The sequence below is a fragment of the Pteropus medius genome, unplaced genomic scaffold (genome assembly GCF_902729225.1).
Source record: "Pteropus medius unplaced genomic scaffold, Ma_sr-lr_union100, whole genome shotgun sequence".
Lineage (NCBI taxonomy): Eukaryota > Metazoa > Chordata > Mammalia > Chiroptera > Pteropodidae > Pteropus > Pteropus medius.
The window spans coordinates 26,332,257-26,354,391 of record NW_024349801.1 but is presented as its reverse complement, the minus strand read 5'-3'; the positions used below and the strand labels follow the sequence as shown (position 1 = coordinate 26,354,391).

The 22,135-nt window shown below is 39.5% G+C and overlaps 2 protein-coding genes across 7 annotated transcripts in view; one reads left to right on the top strand and one right to left on the bottom strand.

The window, feature by feature from the left end:
• Positions 1-14,444: 14,444 nt before the first annotated feature.
• On the bottom strand, positions 14,445-17,191 carry LCMT2 (leucine carboxyl methyltransferase 2). Its single transcript, XM_039888353.1, has one exon. The coding sequence runs from the start codon at positions 17,164-17,166 to the stop codon at positions 15,112-15,114; it is 2,055 nt and encodes a 684-aa protein (XP_039744287.1). The 5' UTR covers positions 17,167-17,191; the 3' UTR covers positions 14,445-15,111.
• A 197-nt stretch (positions 17,192-17,388) lies between these two features.
• The window catches only part of TUBGCP4 (tubulin gamma complex component 4), a 65,824-nt gene continuing 61,077 nt past the window's right edge, over positions 17,389-22,135 (top strand). For all 6 annotated transcript variants that reach the window (XM_039888345.1, XM_039888344.1, XM_039888343.1 and 3 more), the window contains exons 1-2: positions 17,389-17,556; positions 21,824-22,043. In XM_039888345.1, the coding sequence (XP_039744279.1) occupies positions 21,981-22,043 (63 nt within the window). In that variant the 5' untranslated portion in view covers positions 17,389-17,556; positions 21,824-21,980. The remainder of the gene's footprint in view (positions 17,557-21,823; positions 22,044-22,135) is intronic.

The window sequence follows — 22,135 nt, the reverse complement described above, 5'->3', positions numbered from 1 at the left end:
GCAAGCATTTAAAGGTTGAGTAGAGGACATGATAGCCATTGAGTATCCATCAGTCTGTGGTGTGATGGCTATTGTACCTTAGTGAGAGAGATTTCATTGATGTGATTTATGTTGGGAAAAGATATTGGAGGGAGTTGAGAACTTCATGGGAGAGGAGGAAATGAAGATAGTGAATGTGGACAAAGTTGGGTTGACTTCCTTTCTTGTTTGCCAAGCTTCACTTTTGTTCTTTTAAAAATAATCAATGAAGGGAGTAAAAATCAATGAAGGAATAATTTCAGGACACCAAGAGGCAGAGGTCTGTTGAAGGAAATTTTTTCATTGTTCCTTTATTTTCTACTCAAAACAATGTTCAGTAATATTTAAATATTACCCACCTTTGTTTCAACCTTCTGCGAATGAGATTTCAGGTTTTGTTTTTGTTTGTTGTTGTTGTTGTTTGCTTTTCCAAATGATCTGGATTCCTCACTATAGGAGAAAAGATATACAGGGTTTCTCATACTGGATGATTCCTTCAAAGAAACAATGGAGGCAGACATTATTTGTAGATATAATATTGGATCTAAACCCATTCCTTCACTTGATGCCATCTCAGTGAGCACGTCTTGCACTATTTGTAATTTTAACATGAAAGAGAAGTTAATGTGATTTGGATAGTAATTTCTCACCAAAATTCCAAAGAAATGTTACATGTGGCAGCAAGAGAAATTTATCACCTGAGAAAGATGCAGTAAATCTTGGTTTAATTTGCTTTGTTTGCTTTTTTCCAACAAAATAGAAAAAAACTTCTTACTTATCTGGTGAGTATCAGGAGAATTTCAGGCCTATGAGGGGGAATTTGACCAAGCTGTTCCCAAATAACAACTTTTTCAAGCAGTTTGGTTGTGAGGGAAGGGGTAGCACTTGGAGAGATTTTTCCCTAACGTCGGAGAATTGTGAATGATTAAGTGTTGACAGGAAAGACAGAGTAAAAAGGGTTTGGTTAAAAAATACAGGAAAGAGAAAGAATAATCCATGTACCTCAAACTCAGATTTCCAAGGGGTCAGGTCAGTAACCTAAGTGAGTGAGACAGTGAGATGTAAGAAACAGAGTGGCAGGAACTACAAGAAACTGGAGAGGAAAGTACAGGCTCCTTCTAAATGTTAGCCTGAGGCTAAGGAGTCTTCTGGGGGATGATGGAACTGTTCTTGATGGTAATATACAAATATATGTGTTGGTCAAAACTTGTGGAATTATGCACTAAAAAAAGACGGATTTTATCTTTCATTTTTCTTTAAGTAAAATTAAAACAAAAGGGGAAAAAAAAACCCTATATGAGTCAAACAGGCTATGTCTGTGGGCCACAAACATTGTTTTATGGCCTCTGGAGTAATTGAGAGAATAAGTCTTCTGAAAAGATATGAGGGATGAAACCTAGACCCCAGGGTGGAGAGTTTTCCCTCAGATAGAGGATGGTTATTGTCTCTATAGCAACAAGAGGAAAGGTGCTAAGGGTGGGAAAGCAGACAGGCAAGCCTGTGGCAGGAATCTGAGGGATTTCTGATCTGCTGACTTCTATTTGCCACTGAAGCAGTAGGCCTAGTCATTAGCTGACTATGAGCTAGGAAGTGGAAAGTAAGATATTTGAGGAGACTTTTGATGGTTTGATATAGCCCCAGAGGAGAATTTGAGAATGAATGGAACAGAAAAAGATGATAAGATTGTTGGATAGTATTTCAGGCCCTTCTGAGTCTGGCGGTTATAAAAGATAAAAACGAAAAACCCACATACACAAAATAATAGTTGCCTAAAAATCAAACCTTACTTCTCTTTCATATAAAAGAATTATGGAGTTAAAACTAGGACTGGTACATGATTTCATCAGAGATCAATACTACTTTTTACTTCAGCATCTTGGCTTGTGGCTTCCATCCTCAGGGTCACCTCATGGTTCAAGATGGCCACAAGAGTTGCACCAGAAGGCAAAGAAGAGGGACTCTTCTGCTGAATCAACTCTTTTGAAGATTTTCTTAGCAACCATTCAACATTCTCTCACATTTGCTGAAATGCAGTCATATGACCACACCTGTGTACAAGGGCTGCTGGGAAATGCAATTTTTTTTATCTCTAATAGCAATGTGTCTAACTAGACATCAGGGTTCTATGATTAAAGAATATATATTAGAGTATGGAGTTAGTAGTCTCTACAACAGCTTTTTGCTCTCCAGTGGGGCCCATCTCAGAATGTGGCCATGAGGAAACCTGGGAGTCGATTTCACCAGGGTTGAGGTTTTATCAGATGAATGGTATAAAACTGCTAAGAAGCAGAATCTAGAACTAACTGTCTTGAGAGAGTGACTAAAATTATGAACCATGGATTCTACATTAGGTTTGAAAGAAACGTGAGGGCAGGAGGAAGCTGATGGTGGAGAGAAAGTAGAGACTTTGATACAGTGGAAGAAAGGTTCCTGTGGAGGAAATTGAGTGGGTAATCTTGAACAATAGGAGGTCATGATGGAGAGGGAGAAGTTAGGCTTTGGACTGAAAGCTGCTAATCATCATTTTATTTATTTTTTATTTTTTTATAATTTTTTAAAATCATTTTAAAGAGAAGAGATAAGACAACAACACTCTTAAGCTCAAATGAAGATCAAGTGAAGGGAGTAACAAGAATTCACCCACCTTCTTTTCTACTTCTCTCTCTTCCCCAACTACTTTCTACCTCTATGAGTCTGTATCTGTAGTATTTCAAACTAAGGGTGTATTGGACACATCTCATGCTCCACCTCACATCTTTTTGGCCCACTTTTAACTCTAGCTATTTCTGCAACAACCAGGTGTGACCTGACAGCACTCCTTCCCACAGATGTCACGTGATAGCAGTGAGTCTCAATGTCATCAGGAATCTTCCACGCTCCACTCCGGCATATCTCTGACCTGCTGGACACTCATACATTTGCAAACCTGAAAAGAGGAAAGAAAGTCAATACCCCAAGGGCCAATCCTTGACCACTGGGAACTAGGATCTGATAAATAAATGCTCCCTTTCATCTCCTTCAGGGTGGATAATTCTGAGATACAATCTTCTAGGTTCTCCAGAGGTGCCTAGCAGGACTGAGCCCCAGGTGCCCATAACAGTAACTGGCTTTGTCTACAATAAGTGCCTTCAGTTGTGAAACCATTACTATCTAGTTTGAGAACATTTTTACCACTCCCCGCCAAAAAAACTCATGTCCGTGAAACCATCACTCTATTTCTCCCTATCCCAACCCCTGGCAACCACAAATCTATTTTCTGTCTCTATGAGTTTGCCTATTCTGGATATTTCATATAAATGGAATTATACAATACATACTTTTTTTGTGGCTAGATTCTTTTACTTGGCATATGTTTTGAGATTCATTCATGTTGAAGCATGTATCAGTACCTAATTCCTTTTTATGGCCAAAGAATATAGTGTTGTATGGATATACCACATTTTGTTTATCTATGCATCGGCCGATGAACATTTAGGTTGTTTCCACCTGGTCCTGGCCACAGAGCCCAGGGATGACCACATAGATGTGAGTCCTAGAGCTCTTCAGGGCATCTGGTCAACCCCATGTGTGTGGGGAGGGAGGAGAGGCCTGGGAAGGGAAGAGGGTATGCATGGAGAGTCAAAGGGCCCTTCCAAAGAGGTAAAATGGAGATTGGTTCCTATGTGGGACCAGGACCAGTATATACAGTACTGTCAGCCCCTGCCAGAGAGGGGTTTAGAAAAATTTGAGGAAGGCACTCCAAGTCCTGGGCCCTCTGAGAGCCTCATTCATCCAGGTCTAAGGATGGTAGAACTCAGAATGACCTGGGATTAATGTAAACTCCAGAAAGCAGAATAAAAGGGAAACCAGCATTTGTTTTATGTGCATCCTAATTGCCACACACTATGGAAGACTCTTGCTTTGTTTAATCCTCATAAGCACCTTATGAATTAGGTACTATTATCAAGCCCATTTTATAGATGAGAAAATTGTGTCCCAGAGAGATTATCTGACTTTCCTCATGTCACCCAGTGGTGAATTCAGGTTGTAAATTATGTTCCTTTTCTATACCCCATGTTACTACCCATGAAGGCTCTTGCCTTTTCCACTTCTACTAAAAGGTTGGGTACTATTTCTTTATAAGAAATATGTCACTCTGATCTTTTTTTCTGGTTCTTGGACATTCTCTAGCTGACTGAGTACATTCCACACACAGTTTCTGTGACTAGGTTTCAGCCATGGCATAAAGCACCCTCTGATCTCTTGACAAATAAAGAGATATAAAGCACCCTGGTTTGCATTTGATGGTTCCATTGCTCCTAAACTCCTGTTGCAGGTCCGAGGGCTCCACCTGTGTCCGACAATTCCCTGCCTGTTATTTTGGGAAGGTTCAGCTCACATACGGAGTGAACTCGAGCAACTCCCTAAACAACTTTTAAACCAAAGAAAGCAACATCAGGCTAGGTGCTAGAAGGTTGGTTTAAAACCTGAAAGAAAACCAGGTTAAGATCATTCCGCCTCAGTCTGTGGTGATGTTAATGATTATTCTGGTTTGGATTCTTACAGGTTGGGACAGACTTCGGGCAAAAATCATTAAGGTGAGGTGTGGCTGTTTTCTAACCTTGGCTGACGAAACCCTGCTCCTAGGCAAGGGACCAGGCTGTAATTTAAGGATGACTACATGGCCAAGCCATTGTTTCCACACTTTCACCAGAAGCCCTGACTAAAAGATGGCTTCATCTCATGAGAAGTGTTGGCTTGGAATCAAGTAAGAGCTTCACTACTTTTACAGACATCTTGATCTCCCTCTATTGACCCCCTATCTTTTCCCTCAACCCATTATTTATGACCCCTTGATTTCTATGAGTGAATAAATAAAATAGAGCTCCTGCAAAGGCAGCAATTCAGGATTTTCATTAGCGGGAGAGGAATGAGAAGCCCCATTTCCTTGTAACCACAGCATCCTGAAAGAGAGCATCTAGATAGTATTTAAGAATGAGACAAGATGTCCTGAAACGTCCTATGACTTCAGCAACACCTCAGGGCTGGGGCAGGTGAGGTGCTGAGTACAACCATTAATCGAAGTTCTAAGGTTCAAAACAGCATCTGTTTCTACTCAGGCCAGAGAATTACTCACAATCCCCCTTAAAATAACACTTACCTATGTTCTCGTGAAAGAGTAAAAAAGATGCCCCCTAGAATGGCCTAATATCAGAATAGACATCATTTCTTCTATGTGGGTATTTATCCCAGGGTCTGAAAGTTAGTACCTACTCTTAACTTTTGACCTATAGCAAATGCTATTATAGATATGAAATAAGGAGCTGAAAGGAGTCTGGTTTCTAAGGCACTTGATATAAAAGTAGCAGATTTCTGATGAGAGAATGACTTCCAGGTTAACTCATTCCCTAGTGCTCATCCCCAAACTTGGTCATCCCAGTTAGTTTTCAAGTTAATGATGTCTGGACTGAGCACCTGGGTCAGCTGCCTGCACTACTTCAGCCTCAGGAAATACCATACATTTCCATCATAAATTCATGCTTGGTTGGTTGTTCTGGACAAAAGGACAATGGTTCCCCTGATGGCTTGTGTTCAGCCGCTGCCTAATGCCTTGCTTATTTGACTTCAGCGTGGCATGAAATCATGGGCCTATAAAAGCAGTAGAGACAGAGAAGGGTTACGTAAGGTTTATATCTCAAAGTCAACAGAAATGAGTTTCAGGTTGCTGGGCTGACAATGTGGAGAAGGGAGTTTTGACATTTCAGGGGCAGGTCGATGCTGCCTGTATGGCCAGTCTGACCAGCAGCACCTTCTTAGAGGCACTTCCCTCAAGTGCCAGCTTGAGTTTGGATCTATTCCAGTTTGGGTCTATAAACTGTCAAGGCATTTTGTCATGGCAGTTAGGTATTCTTACAAGGCAGATTAGTGCCATGTTATGGGATTCAGTCTAAGCCTCAGAGCTACCTTGAGACTGAATTACTACAGGATTCTCAAACCTGAGTTTGAATCCTGCCTCTACGTTTAGCCTGTGTCCACGAACAAATTACATCCTTCCTCTAAGCCTCAATATCCTTAACCTGAAAGGGGACAAAATAATTGTGAGGATTACAGGCAATAATGGTTGAAAGCATATGGCCTAATTCTGGGCACAGAGTGAGCTCTCAATAAATGGAAGAAAGCATTAAGGACTATTTAAAAAGTATACAGCTGCTCAAGTAGGGTTCTTCTCTTTTCTCGGCTTTCCTTATTTTTACTGAAGGAGTTCTTAGCTGGGAATACAGAATTTGACCCGTTGGTAATGAACTTCATTACCTGTCATTCCATTCCATTTCTGGGTAGTTCTTCCACTGTTCTACTATGCTTACCTATGATTATTACCTCAGCAAATGACTCAGTTTTTTTGGTAATGAGAAATCAAAACTATGGGTTGTTGACACCTTATTTGATATAATAAGTAAAGAAGGGCAAAGGTGTTTGTTGAGAACCAAAGCTGGATCTAGCATCTGGAAATAGCTGAGCCCTGCAAAGGAGTTACTATGAAAGTTTTCTGCTGAATACAGAACAATAATGATAACTTATGTTCTCTAGACTTCTAAATTCACCTGTTACTCTACTGAGTGAATACCCTCAATGTCAAGAAAAGAAAATAAGTTACTTTTTCTAAAAAAATTATTTATTATAGTGTAAATGCAACAGGGACGATTTCAGTTAACAAACGTGTGTCTTTAAATTCAAAGATTGGCTTCACTATCTCCTCCCCATTAACTAAAAGCTTAAATTTACAGATTGAGCCTAAAAAAACTCACTCGTATCCTGTTAAATCCCATCCTATCATATTGACATACTCAACATACCCCAATCAATTCATTTTTCTCCTCAAACTGCTTCTCCTTCCCAACAACCTATTTCTGTCAATCGTTTTACCATTTTCTCATCTTCAAACCTAGAGATTTTGATGTGATTTCTGATTCTTCCACCACATTACCTCTCTGATCAGAAGTCACCTGGTCCTGTTGCTGCATCATGGTCAAGCAGACTGGCTAAGATTCTGAGCTCCAACATTAGACCCTTCTGGGTTTGATGCCTGGCTTTACCACTTACAGTTGTGTGACATTAGGCCTGTTGCTTAACCTCTCTGTGCCTCAATTGCCTCATCTTTAAAATTGGAAAAATAACAGTTAATTCTTCATAGAGTTGCTGTGACAATTAAGTGAGATAATGTGCCGGCACATGGTAAGTACTTGATACAGTTCTGGTACTAATTTTATTTTTATTACAAATAGTTGAGGATATGTTCTGTTCTCTCTATTTTTGTTGTAACTGCTCTATTTTAAGCTCTTATCATTTTTGGCCTGGGTTATAGATACTGATGTCTAATTTTATCCTGTTTCAAGATTTCTCTTTCCTTAGCTTGTCCTGGAGAGCTATGCCAGACTGGTCTTTCTTAAACAGCATGTAACTCTCCAGCTCAGAATCCATAATGGCTCCTTAATACCTATGGCTTCCAATCTATTCTTTTCTGGGCAGCTTCCAACACCCTCAAGAATTCACCCTGCTCAGTGTCTGTCCAGATGTAGTGTAGTGATTGAGGGCGCAAGCTCTGGTGTGCCACCATTTCCTCTGTAACCTTAGGCAATTGTGTGCCCTTAGTCATTTCAACATATAAACTCCCTGTTTAGGCTGTCTCTTCACTCTTAAGACATGTCTCCCTCCCTGCCTTCTTTCCAAGATGGGTTCTGAGTGTATGGGGAGCCTACATATCTTCACAAGGGAAGGGGCACAGACCTCTAGCTCCTCTCTGATCTTGGATGTCTGTGTCTGGTCCTGCTGTGCTCTATTTTGCTCTGCTGACGTTCAGTTGGTTCCACCTTGTTCTTTGAATCTCATACTAGACCCCTTCCTTCTCTCTGCTGAAGTACATCTTCTGTATCTTCTTATTTTGTGTTTCAGCCTCGTGGCCTAATGTTAAATGCTGAATGACCTAAGGGAAGAGGATGTATTATATTGAAAGGGTATGAGAGAGAGAGAGAGAGAGAGAGAGAGAGATCCTTGTTCAGCTTGTTTATAGAGTGCCAAGTGCTAGGAATACAATAATGAATAAGATACTATCCTGCTCTTAAGAAGCTTCGATCTGGACAGAGAAGACAGACTAGAAAACAGATTATAACACAATCTGGTAAGTGTAATACGGATGATATTTACAAGATGCTATGCCAATACAGAGGGCAACCCATCCCAGTCTAAAAGGGTGGATTTGGTGGGGAGGGTGGAGATTAGAATCAGAGAATGCTTTCCAAAGGTAAGCTTTGAAAGTCAAATAGGATTTGTATTAACAAGGTTGGGATGATGTGAAAGTAAGGCAAGAAGAGCAATGTCAAGAACTCCAAAAGGAATGGTGTCAGATGGGTACTAGACTTATCAGGGTGATCATTTAGTAAGTTATAGAAATGTCTAATCACTGTGTTGTACACCTGAAACTAAGATAATATTGTATGTTAACTATAATTGAAAAATATTTTTCTTTAAAGAAAATAAAAAACCAGTCCCAACAGGGAGAACACTGTAAATAAAGGAATGGAGGCATGAAACAGTATCATATACTTTAGGACCTAGGTATAGTTCTGTATAACTGAGATATCAAGTAAGGGGAGCAGGTATGGCAGGGGATGAGGCATTCTGGCTTTATGAAAAAAGTTGCTAATGAAGTGTATATACACATTATGTACAATAAATATTAACATAGAAAGAAATGAAAATCAGAAACAACAACAACAACAACAAGATAACAGGTCTGAATGAAAGTGGCTCTTGGAGGGGCTTTGGGAACCCGGAGTAGCCAGGCTTGGGCCACCTCACAGAGGGCTTGCCCCTCTTATTCTTCAAGTTACAATTTGTGTTTCTAGTTCAGCCATTTTTATTTGCCAGTCCTATTCCTGTGTTTAGTATGGTTATTTACTGAAGAAGGAAAAAGAAAAAGTGAGTGAATGTGAGGATGAGGAAGAAGATTATAAAATAGATATTTGAGTAAGTGGCTCTCATTTGGATGTCTAACAGATATCCCAAAGTCAGCATTTCCAACCTGAGCTACTAATTTACGCCCACAAATCTGTACCACCTGTAATCTCCATCTCAGTCGATGGCAACTCCAACTTTCCAGTTGCTTAGGCCTAAAGTCTTGAAGCCCATCCGCATTCCTCTCTAACATATCCCATACCCAGTCCATTAGGAAATTCTGTGGTCTCTTCCTTCAGAATATACCCCAAATTCCGCCATGTTTTACCATTCCAGTTAAATCCACATCATCTCTCATCTTGGTTACTGCAACAGCCTTCCAACAAGTCCCCCTGCTTTAACTCTTGACCTCCTACAGTATTCTTCTCACAAAGTCCAGAGGGATCATTTAAAAATGTAAGTCAAATAATATCACCCCAAAGCACGCACATCTCCCTTTTTCACCCAGAATAAAAGCTGAAGTTCTCACAATGAATTGCTTTAGGAGCTCTTGCCATTCCCTCTGCCTAAAATACTTTTTCCCCAATAATCTACTTAGCCAACTCTGGCACCTCCTCCAGTCTGCTAAAATTTCACCACTCAGTGAGAGTGACCTTTTCCACTCTATTATTGTTGTAATCTGCTATCCCTATTTCCATTCACTCCTGATCCCCCTTACCTACTCTACTTTTTTTCCCCCACAGTCCTTATTACTTCTAATATAATCTTTTTATTATCTTTATTGTTTAATTTCTTGTTTCCCCCTGCTAGGCTGCAAATTCCATAAGGGCTTATTGGTTCACTGATATACCCTATTAGGAACACTTAAATGTCTAATGAATGAAAGAATGAATGAAAAAGTAGATATTGTTAATTGGAATCTCCACTTGACATTATTCAAATTTCCCATTCTTAACATAGCTCAGAAACTGGTATTGAGAAACAGAGGAATGAGTCACATGCATCTTAATTCTAGGGACTAAATGAAAAAAGAAAAAAAAAAAAGTCTCCCTAAGGCATGTCCATGGGGAGAAGGAAGACTAATCTTTTAACATTTTAATGTATTTTCTTGTTGTCCTTAAGTTTTAAATGAATAAAGTTATCAGATTTTTTCCTGAATTTTGTTTGTACACATGTGTTCTTTAGGGACTTTTCTACCACCAAGATTATAAACATATTCTTTTATACTTCTCCTAATGCTCATTTAATTTAGTTTTACTTTGTTTATTAAGTTTAGGTCACGTCTTTAATATATCTAGAATTTAAGCTTGTGATTTGTAAGAAGTAGGGAATAAACATCATTTTTTACAAATGATTAGCCAGGTAGTCCCAAATCATATACTAAGTAGTCCAGCCTTTCCTTGCTAATTTGAAATGTCACCTTATCATATAGTCTGTTCTTGAATTCTTTGTTCCTTGGATCTATTTGTCTATTCTGGCACCAATATCAAACAAATTTTAATTAGCATAACTTTATGCTATATTTAATTTTCTGGTAATAACCTCTGATTTTATTACAATTCACTATTTGTTACTAATTTTAGCCTAAATCAAACATATATCCATTCACGTGACTTTTTTGAGCATTTACTATGTGTTGCGCACTGGAAATAAAAGTATGCTGGCTGGATTCAATTGTTCAAGTATAAATTCAATGGATTGAGATCCAGACTCTGTTTCTTTAATTGAGTTTGGGGTGGGGATATGGCAGGGGAAGAAAAGGTGATGGCAAAGTTGTTTTTTCCTTTTAAGTATTGGTTATGTTCCTGATGTATTTATAAATAAGAGATATCAGCTTTGCTAACTTTTCCCAAAATAGTAAGTCTAAATATGAATCAGAAGTTGAGGCTCTAATGAAAAGTTTTAAAATGTAGACAAAGGCTAGGAAATGAGAAAAGCAGAATGTAGTGAAATAGTCTAAAAACATTCTTATTACAATTTACTTCCTAGTCTTAGTCTGCCAATTAGGTGGCAAATGACTTTTCACATAAATATTAAGGCAAGGTCTTTCCTCTTCCTCTATTAGACTTGTTTTGAGAATCACACACCAAGTCATGGCCAGTGAAGCATCACCACATCCTAGGAAGATCTTGTGTGTATACACTCATTAGCACATTTAATTGCATGTTCCTACTTCCTCAGATTAGCCTTTTGGCAAAGTTAGCTCACTTCATTTCCAAAGGATATGGGGTAACCATGGTCCATTGTTGAGCAAAAGAGATGAAGATTGGCTAGAAATTGCAATCAGAGAGAAGGTTCAAGTGTGATCTGTAAAGCTAGGTGTAACACTGGGAAGTCTACCGCCTTTACTCAGGTCAAGGCAGCTGAATTTTAAAAACTCATAAACAGGGGGTCTTTAAAACTTTAATGTCCCCCCCACACACACACATCATAATTAAGGGAATTTTGACATCTGTTTGTATATGGTAGGAACAATAGTAATATTCAAATACGACTCATTCGAGTATTAGATTGGACCTCCATCCAACACGTATTTATTGAGCATCTACTTTGATGGGGATAAAAAAGTGAGGTAGACAGACATAGGTCTTTCCCTTAGTCAAAGAAATGCTCCTTCCCAACCAAAAGCTTTATTTCATCGTCCAAGAAGGATAAATGAGCAGTCTTATAATTAAACTGTGGAATGACAGAACACTTTTAAGCTACATAATTATTGACATCCAAGGAAATCTCAACCTACTGTAAAGTTGATTATAAGTTTCATAATTTCTGCTCTATATATTCTCCTTCTCTTTTTAAACATTAAATCCAAATGTGATTAACCAGGATTTATAACCTACTTTGTCAGCCTGTTATTTAATATCCCCTTCTTCATTACTGCAGTCAAATTACTTCATTACTGCTTAATTTAAATATGATGCTAGACATTGTTGGATGGTCCCTAAGATTAAGAACTTACCTTAGTGACTAGTTCTTCTGTTATTCACCAGACTCTCCAAAGAGCCCAGGCTTCTATCACACAGGAGAGAGTGGTTGGTTACATTTGGGATTGTCATATGGGAGTGTTTTCTAGGAGAAGCCATATAAGATGGGTCTCAGAGTAAGTATGGGCTGTTTGAGGTTATGTTTGGGGTCACAAAATGCATATGGACTAAATCATGACTTCAAGATCTGAGATCACTGAAAGAGAAGACCAACGCTATGCTTGGGCACTGGAACACAATTGTTATATATCAACTTCCTACCATCACTAAGGAGCATTAAATCTATAGAAAGATGGGAAAGGGACATTCAGTGGTAAAATCCAGAAAGCACACAAGGAAATGGCAACACTGGCCTTTGAAGAACATATCCTAGAAGAGTTGTACTTAACCTGTTTTCATATCCTCACTATTATGGTACACTGTCTTTGAGACCCTGACAGGGTAAAGATTCAAAATAAGAAATTCTCTTCCTTCCTTAGTTTTTCTGGTTTAAAAAGAAGCACAATCACTAAATGAGAAAATGCCCTTTCATTAAATACTCTACTCCATAACTACCCCAGAGCTCCATTCCAGAATTTTAGAACAAAAATATTCAGCGGTGAAATGGAGAAGCAAAAATTGTTGTCTAATTTGTGTTCTCAGTCTGGACCACATCACTAACTGCTGCAGGTTACTGTTAAGAAATTGGGATCCAGTACCAGTCCATACCGAATATTGTTCCAAAGGCACAGAGTAAATGCTGCCTACAAAGCTTCTAAGTGCTTTAATGAGTAGAGCCTGAGAAATAACTAATTCCTTAACTGAGTATGATGCATCTATAGGGTAGAGGTGAAGGGCATGCTTAATCTGGTAATCGCTTATAGGAAACATGGATAATTTCTCTGAGAACAAACCCAATTACTCATAATGCGCCATACTGGGCAGTTCTCAAGAGAATAGGCATCACGATACTATTAATTTGGGTCTGGCACACATCCACATTCTCTTTATGATCCTCTTACCACAACCCTGCCCCCTACACACTATCTTTTCTTTCCTATAAAGTAATGAAATAATAATGGTTGATGGCACCATCTAAAAGATAGCATAATAGAATGTATACTCTGGGCTTTAGAGTTACTTCTAGGTTAGAATTCTGATACTACTGCACAGCAGAGAACACTCATTTCATCTATGTCCTACTTTGGTCTGCTCTTGAAAGTTGGAGATAGGCTGTGGTGAACTTAGAAACAGGAAATACAAATATGATCCCCTTCTGATCATAATCCTGCCAGTTCAGTACATGGCCCACCCATAGTCTTGCCAGATGCCTAGTTGTGTAAGCTCTTTATTTCCCAGGACTCACTCATGACCACAGCTAATAATTTCCCCAGAAAGGGCTCTTGCAGTCTCAAGCAAGCTGAAGTTAGACACAGGATGTCTTCTCCTAGGAGCCTTCTTCTAACAGAGCGAACATTGCTCTCTCTATACACTTAGCTTTGTGTTTGCTACTCAGTTTTTATATTAATCACCTTTGACATTCATTTATATGCAAAGTCGCTGATAAAAATGTTTAGGGAAAAAGGATTGTCATATTAATTCTATCAAGATGTTAACATTAATAGTATTTGCAGAATTTAGGTAGTTGTAGAATCTCAAGATATTATTAAGTTTTCAAAGATTGAAGACTAACAAGAAATACTAAAGTGGTACAGAGTGCCACCAAAGCCACTACCTTTTGTGATGCAAATTTCCTAAGGTATACACAATTTAGATGACAAATTAAGGCTCAGATTTTAAGGATGAATACCTAGGATGTTTCATTGATTTCACAAGGCTCACTAGAAAAGATGATCCATTTAAAAGGGGATAATTGAGGAGAGTTTAATGGAGATACTAATTAAAAGGGGTTGAGCAGGATTAAGGGAACCCAAGCGAAAATGGTGAAGTATCTCAGCAGTGCCCAAATCTTTCTGCAATGGTGGAAATGTTCTATATCTGTATTGTCTAATACTGTAGCCATTAGCCACATTTGGCTGTTAAGCATTTAAAATGTGGTTAATGCAACTCAGCCACTGAATTCTTAATTTTATTTAATCTCAATTAATTTAAGTTTAAATAGCCACATGTGGCTAATGGCTATTATATTGGACAGTACAACTCAGGTGTAGCAGAGCCATTAAAACTCCTAGGCCTGAAGAGGTAAGAAGAAAAAATTACTGGAACCTGGAGTGATGCAGAATTAGATATATATCTCATAGGAGGGGACAGCACGACAGGAGCTGTGGCCTTTGACAGAAAAATGCAGACACTGCCAACTTGCAGACTGGTAGGGGAAATCCTGAGAATACCAACTCACTCTTCTTGCCCTACCATTCCTCTCTGGTGCTTCTGACTGGTGGAACTCACCAGAAACTAGAAGACAAGAAAACTCATTAATGCAGTTCATAAAGGTCACCCTCTTGGGGCACAGAACATAGTGAAGGGTAGAGAGTGGATCTTGAGCAAAATATTATCATACCAAGTACAAAATGAGTTGAAACATTGTTTGGTTTATTAGCGCTCATAAGTCTAATTAAATATGGAACCAGTGGCAAAAATGGAAAAGTTTTCAGTAAATCCTATGAATGTGTCACATTAAAGCTATCCCAGAGTTCTCTGCTGCACTCTCACAATGCTTTAATCAAACTGCAAATGGGTTCATTTCAGGTTTCATACATGAAGAATGATGTCAATAACACATCCCATCAACTATATTTAATCTTGGATCGTTACCAAGGATCTATGAGACTTTTTCCAAGGTAACATCTCAAATCACAAAGCCTAGGAGTAGGAATTTTTTTTCACTTGACCTAGGCTAAAGGTCATTCTAACTCAATAAATAAACTTAGATTAGAAAAAGGGAGGAAGACCAATAAACTAGATACAGGGATCCGAAAGCCCCATTTCCTAATCTAAGGACTGTGTGACCACTCTGTTCAGGTAGGCCCACTTATGTTTTATTTTTGTACCATCTCTCTGAATGTTGGTGTTTTAACAACTTTCCACTTTCTGCACTGTAGTGCTGAAGGAGAGGAAAAAAAAAAAGACATTGAGGGTGTGTTAGTATTTATAGCCAAAATCAAAATCAATTCCTATTTGTGGAAAGCTTTATTGTCTACTTTAGCATGGCCAGAATATATCAAAAGTCCAGTCCTTACTACCCAACACTTAAGGAAGAGAGGTCTAATGTTATTGGATGGGGGTTGAAGTAGGTGCCAAAGGAAAAGCAGTTCCCACCACCTCCAAGAAGCAGGAGCTGTTGCTCTTCAGGAAAGAGGGTGCTGGTATGGTTGTGTAACATTAATGGCCATGGCACACATGTTGTGTCAATCTGATACTCAGAGCTCAATCCTGTCGTTAAATCGATAACAGTCACTCCAGGAACTGAGGAGGAATGAATCCAGACCCCTCCAACCAGCAGAAGTTTCCCATTGAGCACATGAGCTGTGTGGGAGTACCTTGGGGTAATGGGAGGCTGGATGTCTACTGATTCCCAGAGGAATCCACAAGAGGTTGGTTTCAGAAAGAGTACAGAGCTCAGTGGCTCCTCAAAAGCACCCAGACCCCCAGCAATAAGGGCTCCCCCTTGCCAGCTGCAGGCACTGTGGGAATGCCGACCTTCAGGTGTTTCCCCTTCCACTGGGATCCTGACCCAAGCCATAGTCCCCACATGTAGGAAATGCCAGTCACTTAGTACAGGTTCTACCACACTTCGACCCCCATACACAAACAAATATTTCTGATTCTCATGGGACACTTCTGTTGTTGAATGCCGCCAACATGACAAAGGAGAATCTTCTGGGTCAAGTTTTGTTACTGTTACATTTAGGTCCTCAGTGCAATTATCCTCACTCTTACAAAAACGAAGTTGGAGAACCCCCAAGGCTGGAGTCACTGGGGACAGTCTCCCTCCCAGGACCAGAATCTGAGTGTCTGAAAGTCTTGTCATGGTGTGATAAAGGCGTCCATCCCACTGAGCTCCAGTCCTCCAACTGCTTATTTGTTTGCCTTTCCATTCAAAGTCACAGTATCTTGAGAGCAAGTAAAACTTGCTCACTCGGCAATGCCGCCCCTCCTGTTCTCCAAATCCACCTGCACTGAGAATGATGCCTGGGCTCAAAAGGACAGAGGCATGGCCATATCTCTTAAGCAGTGGGCCCTGGCTATCGCTAGCGACTACACTGGCAGGGAAGATCCCTGAAGGGGAAGCAGGATCTACCCGAGGAAATGCCTCTGAGGGTGGAAACACCAAAGTTTGGGAAAGAGTGTCTCCCCTGGTGGCAGCCAGAATGAAATAGTGGGCACATTTCAGATGCCACTCCTCAAACTCGTCAAAAGGTTCAAGATTTTCCATGCGCTGGCGTTCTTCTGTGGGGAGAAAGCAACGATAGAATTCATTCATGTCCATGGCACTGCATGTAGTCCAGCCAGCCTGAAGGAAGCGGTGCTGCTGGGCCTCCACGTCAGGAAAGCGATCCAGACCATGCAAGGGAGAATTTAGTCGCTGAAAATGTTCCTGCATGAACTGGCCAAAGGCGTCATGCGGCCTCATCTGCTCATAGACGACGAAAAGGGCATTAGGAAAGCGCTGGGCTGCCCAGGTGATGAGGGCCGCGGCACTATCTGGCTCCAAATAGGTCAGCACAGCCTCGGCCAGGAGCAGAGTAGGTGCGGCTGCATCAAGGCCCGAGCTGGCCAGGGCCTGGTCCAATTGCTGGAGGTGCCGCAGATCCAAGCCCAGGATGCGGTAGTCCAAGCTCTCAAAGCACAGCGCCAACTCGGGGTCACCGCTCTGGAAAGGCCCAGTTAACGCGCACAATTTCGGTGTATCTTGAATCCTCTCTGCTTTGCGCCGCGCCACATCCGGAAAATCTACCTCCCAGACGGCAGCCCAGGCCAGGAGGCCTGCAGTTTTGAGGCGAAAATAAAGTGAGTCTGAGCCGGCGCCCAGTGACAGGATCTGGGAGCGAGATGCTCCACAGGCCGCGCACGTCCGCTCCAGGAAGGCGCGCACGCAATGCTGCACGGCGCGTGCGCGGACGTAATAGCCGCGGTGGATGAGCGGCGCGCGGCGCGGAGCTCCTGGAACTAGCAACGCGGCAAAGGCGTCGTGCACGTACCCGCGGGCGGCCAGCGAACTTTTGCTGAGGGCGCTGCTGTCGTTGGTGCTCTGCACTGCTCCCGCCCTACGCTCGCGGCTCCGCGGGCGCATGGCCAGAGGATACTCAACAGCGGCGGTCTGTCACAGTGGTGAGCTGCTCTTCTATAGTAGCCACCTCGCGGACTTCTGTACGGAAAAATCACCCCGCCTCCGTCACCCTTCTTCCGCGGACAGGAATGCGTCACTTCCGGAAGACTGTATCTTGCTAATCAGAATGGAAGAGGGTGTAGCTTGTGCTAAAATTCGACCGTGATTGACTTTTCTTTGATTCTCTGAGACTGCATTTTCGCGGGAAGACTGCCCGCCATGGCTTTTTGTGGACACGTAAACTGTGTCAGAGAAGCACGGCCTGTCACATTTCTACTAGCCTTTGAATGCTGAAGGGAAATTTTTATCTAAGTTCTCATAGTTGACTCAACTGTTGACAGAAATCTTTAAGAGGTGAGTCTGTGGGGACTTAACAACTAGACCTTGGATGGCAGGGTCCACATCAGTGACCTTGGTGGGCAAGGAGAAGAAGGGGTCGTTCCTTAGATGGTAACTACTAGTGCTGATTTACTTAATGCTTTCATTGTTACAAAAGAAATCCCATTTAAGTCTGAAAACAGTGAGGCCAGGTGCAAAATGAAGAAACTTTTACAGCGGTTGTGATTCACCCAATAAATGTTTCCCCACATACATATTATCGATTCCCTTGTTTTCCTGGCTCTGTGCTAAGCTGACAATAAGTAAATCACTCAGCTCCAGTCTCAAAGCTATAAGATGACGTGTCCCCCGCCCCCCCTTTCAGAGTTCTGTGATTCTAGGGTAAGGAGGGAATCAGGGAAGAGGGGCGATTATTCCTTCATGATATGGTATGAGTCTTGTTGGGGGTTTAAAATAACCACCAAGTTTCTGAGTTGGGTGTTTGGGTGTCATCACCAGCAGAATACTGTTTCCAGAGATATTTACGGAGGCTTACAATGTATTAATTGGGATTTGGTGACGAGGGGGCCTGAGACCGAGAAGGAAACCAGGATAACTGTAGGTGTGGTTACCTTGAAGCAGTATAGCATAATGGTTAAGAGCATGAGTTTTGGAGTCCAGCCAAATTGAATTTGGACTTCAAAAGTTTGAGTCAGGATAAAGGTTTGATCATTGAAAAGTTTCATTTAGATTGGTGTTTAAGCGCTCTTAATTTAGAGAGCAATTTCTGTGGAGCAATAAGGGCAGAATCTATGGGTTATAAATAAATGGAAGCTACCAGTCTAAATTACTCTTTCAAGGACCTTAGCTCAGAAGGAGGGATAGGGCAGTAGTTAAAGAGAAATGTGGGATAAAAGAAAGTTTGGAGTTTTGTTTGTTTGTTTGTTTTTGTTTTTTGGGTTTTTTTTAGGTGGAAGCAAATCCTCTACTTGCATGTTGGTCCCCTGAGTGAAATTAGCTAGTGAAGAGAGTGAGGTTGGAGAAAAGATGATTAACTTAGAGTAATGACTTGGAATAGATAGGAAGAAATGGGATCCTGAGCACAAATTAGTCTTAGAGACAAGAATGAATCCTTTTTCTCTGACTCATGAGGGAAAAAAGGGTGTAGACAAAGATAAGTGTGGGGGAGAGCAGAGAGAAATAAAGGGAATTTATGCCTGATCGCTTCTGGTGTCTGTAAACCTGCATCTGGGTTGTTACTTCAGTGTGAGGCAGTTGGGTCTAGGGGAACACTTGAGAAGTTTGAAATTGCCTTTGAAGGGAATAGGAGAGGGCCAAAGAGGTGGTTGCGGGGTGAGGGATGTTGTAGGACTTTGAAAAAATGTATGTAGTGCTGTGGAAATGAATATTTTAATGAGAGCTTAGTAAAATATACATGGTATTTTAGAAATATTATTTTTCTAGTAAAGAGCAGAAATCAAGAAAAGTGATTCAAGAAGAAAGAATAGAGCAAAATTTGTGATATGGATATCTTACCATTGTTTTCGGCTATTTTTAATCTGTTTATTCTTACATGAAATGAGGATATTAAAACCTCATGGGTTGTAAAATAACCACTTAAGTCTTAGGTCCTCAGACACTTAGCACAGCTCCTGGCTCATAGTAAGTGCTTAATAAATAGTAACAAATATTCTTATTATTCTGTGCCCTCCCCCTTTTGGCATGCAAAAAGTTCTGTGGGAAACAGGAGACTTGTTTCTGGCCCTTCTCTAATTTGATGAACTATTAGTACAAATGTAGAAAGATCTTATCTCAATGTGTTGCCTTTCCACTCCTCTCTTCCACCCCAGCTTCTGATGGCCCATGCCAAACCTAGTCCAGGAAGGTTGAATTTGGCAGACAGCATGGTATTGTTGAGAGCAATATTCTGGCAAGGATCAGTGAAACAACCAGTTTTTCAAATGTGCAAAGACTGTGCTTGTTTTGGTGGCTTTCAAATATCCATAGATTAACATTATAGCCAGTGGGTCAGTAAATTTACTCACAACTAGTTAAGGTAAGTCTGGAGGGTGGTTTGAATGTGACACAAAATAAGGTCAGGATCCTAGAGTAGGGTTAAAAATGTATATAGAAAGCTAGCCACCTGTCAGATTTGTTACCAGCTGGCTATGTAAAATGTCCTGAGTGCTTTTTCAGGTTGTCATTCTATTGTCTAATCATATAAGTTCTTCCCTTTCACAATTCATAATAATAAAGCTGTTTCGTAAGATTTTTAAAAATTTATTTAATTATTTTATAAACATTTTAAATTTATTAATTATTTTACATTTTAATTTATTAAAGTTATTAAGTAAATTATCTAAATTAATTATTTAAAACTTTAATTTATTAAAATTATTTCAAAAGGTATTTGAAATATTAGAAGCTTGTCGTAAAGTATTACATGCTTGTTGTAAAACCTTAAAATTGCACAAAACTGTATAAGGTTAAATAAAAGTTCTCTCCTCTGACCTTTGTCACTTCCAACCCACGTTCTAGTGGTAAGTTTCTGTGTACCCTTTCATATGTGTTTTTAGAATAAAGATATAAATAAATAAGAGTGTGTGTATACATGCATACATGCTTTATTCATAAATGCTATCTTATATCACAGAAAGCTTTCCATATAGTCATAGATATTCATTTGGACGGATATATAATTAATTTATCCAGTACTCTACTGATGGACATTTAGGTTGTTTACAATTTTTTGCTTTTATAAGTGCTACAAGAATTGTATTTGTACATATCTTATAAGATATAAAATAAATTCTTAACTGTAAAATTCTTGACTTATTGAGTCAAAAAATATGTGTGTGGAGCAGTTGCATGTGTGTATGTTATATTGATAAATGTAGTCAAATTGCTTTCTGAAAGGACCATACCAAGTTCTGTTCACACCAGAAAATTTACTCAGACCTTCACCTGTATTAGGTATTATTCTTCTCAGATTTCAGAATTTTTTCTGGATAATTTTATAAGTTGTCTTTCACATGAACTTTAAAAATCGATTTCTAAGGAATAATTTTGGGACTATTTTGATTAACATTTACTTTATAAGTCAGTTTATGGCAAATTGACTTTACTTATGTAAGATAAAGTATGTTTTCCCATTTTAATGGTATCTGTTATGTACTTTAGTAGAGATATTCAATATTTATTAAATAGTCCGTCTTTTTTATTTGTTACTATTAACAATGGTATTCCATCGAAATGCCACTTTTATCTCATACCAAATTGGCCTTTCTGTGGATTTCTATGCCTTTGTCTAGTCCTATACAAACTATTTTCTTTATTGCCCATTTTAATGTGTTGGCCACTTATTTAACACCTGTCAGTATCAATTTGTTGATGTGTAATGTGGTAAAAATATTTATTTTGCAAGGTTATTGATAGAATTAAAGATAATGTTAATAAAAGTGCTTGCTACATACCCGGCAGACTCTGAAAGGAAACTGCTATTCTTATCAACATCATCATCAACATGTGAGAAACCAGAGGGTCAAGGTGGCTACTGTGAAAATCACTAAATTTCATTTGGAATTTTAATGTATAAGCCACCTTCAGAGGTGAAGGAAAAATTAGGATTTATTTATCACCTGCAATGTGCTAGGAACTGCATTAGGTACTAGGAGGTAGAATAAGTCATAGTCCTTTTCCTTAGGAAGCTTATAGTCTGGTGAGGGAGAAAGACAAGTAAATCAGTGGTTGAGAAACAATGTGATAAAGTGCTGAGTGAAAGGTAGTCACTGGATTATATGGGAGCATACAGGAGGAGAATTTAAATTACTTTATTAATCCTCGGAGCTACTCTCCATTTTTATCCCATTTTTACAAATAAGGAAACTGAAGCTACAAGGTTAAGTGACTAAGGCCACACGGCTGCTAAACTGCAGAACTAGTAAAAGGATTAACCTTAGTCCACTGAAGCCAGTGCTTCTGCTCTTGCTTTATATATTTTAAACAATTCAAAATGTAAAAATTCAAAAATATAAATTTATTTTACCTGAGATGGGTCTTATAAATTTCTAATGTTAGAAGTAGTTTTATAAAAAATGCTTATACATAAAGGATATACCCAACTAAATTTCACGTTGTAATCTACCTCTTAACCAGTTTGAGGCCTTTCCCTATTTCTAGTTCATATCATTAGCTCATTTAAATTAGCTTTGGAGGGGCTTTTGTCTTTTGAGGAATAATTAGCAAAATACTGTTTCCTTGCTTTTATGTCAACATCTGAAAATGTTTACATTTGTTTAAACAGGTGAAGCTGAGCCCAGAGCTACATACATAGCTCATCTTATTAAAATGGTGGAAATAAAGCAATTGGAAGGAAATTCAAGACCATAAAATTTGCTAACTGAAATACATTGCATTGTTCATACTAAGTTTTTGGAGAAAACTTTTTATCCTGCTAAATTATGGAGGCAGAAGAAGAACAGCAGCGATGGAAGACAACCTTTTACTCAGAATTACCTAAAGTGGTGAGAATTCAACCACAGAATTCCAAAGTGGTTGTTAATTTAATGACTTCTGTGTTCTTTCTTTTCACAAAAGAAAAGTAAATTTTATAGGT

What these genes read in the sequence shown, in the direction of transcription:
- LCMT2 (XM_039888353.1), bottom strand. Translation starts at nt 17,166, where the DNA reads ATGCGCCCGCGGAGCCGCGAGCGTAGGGCGGGAGCAGTGCAGAGCACC.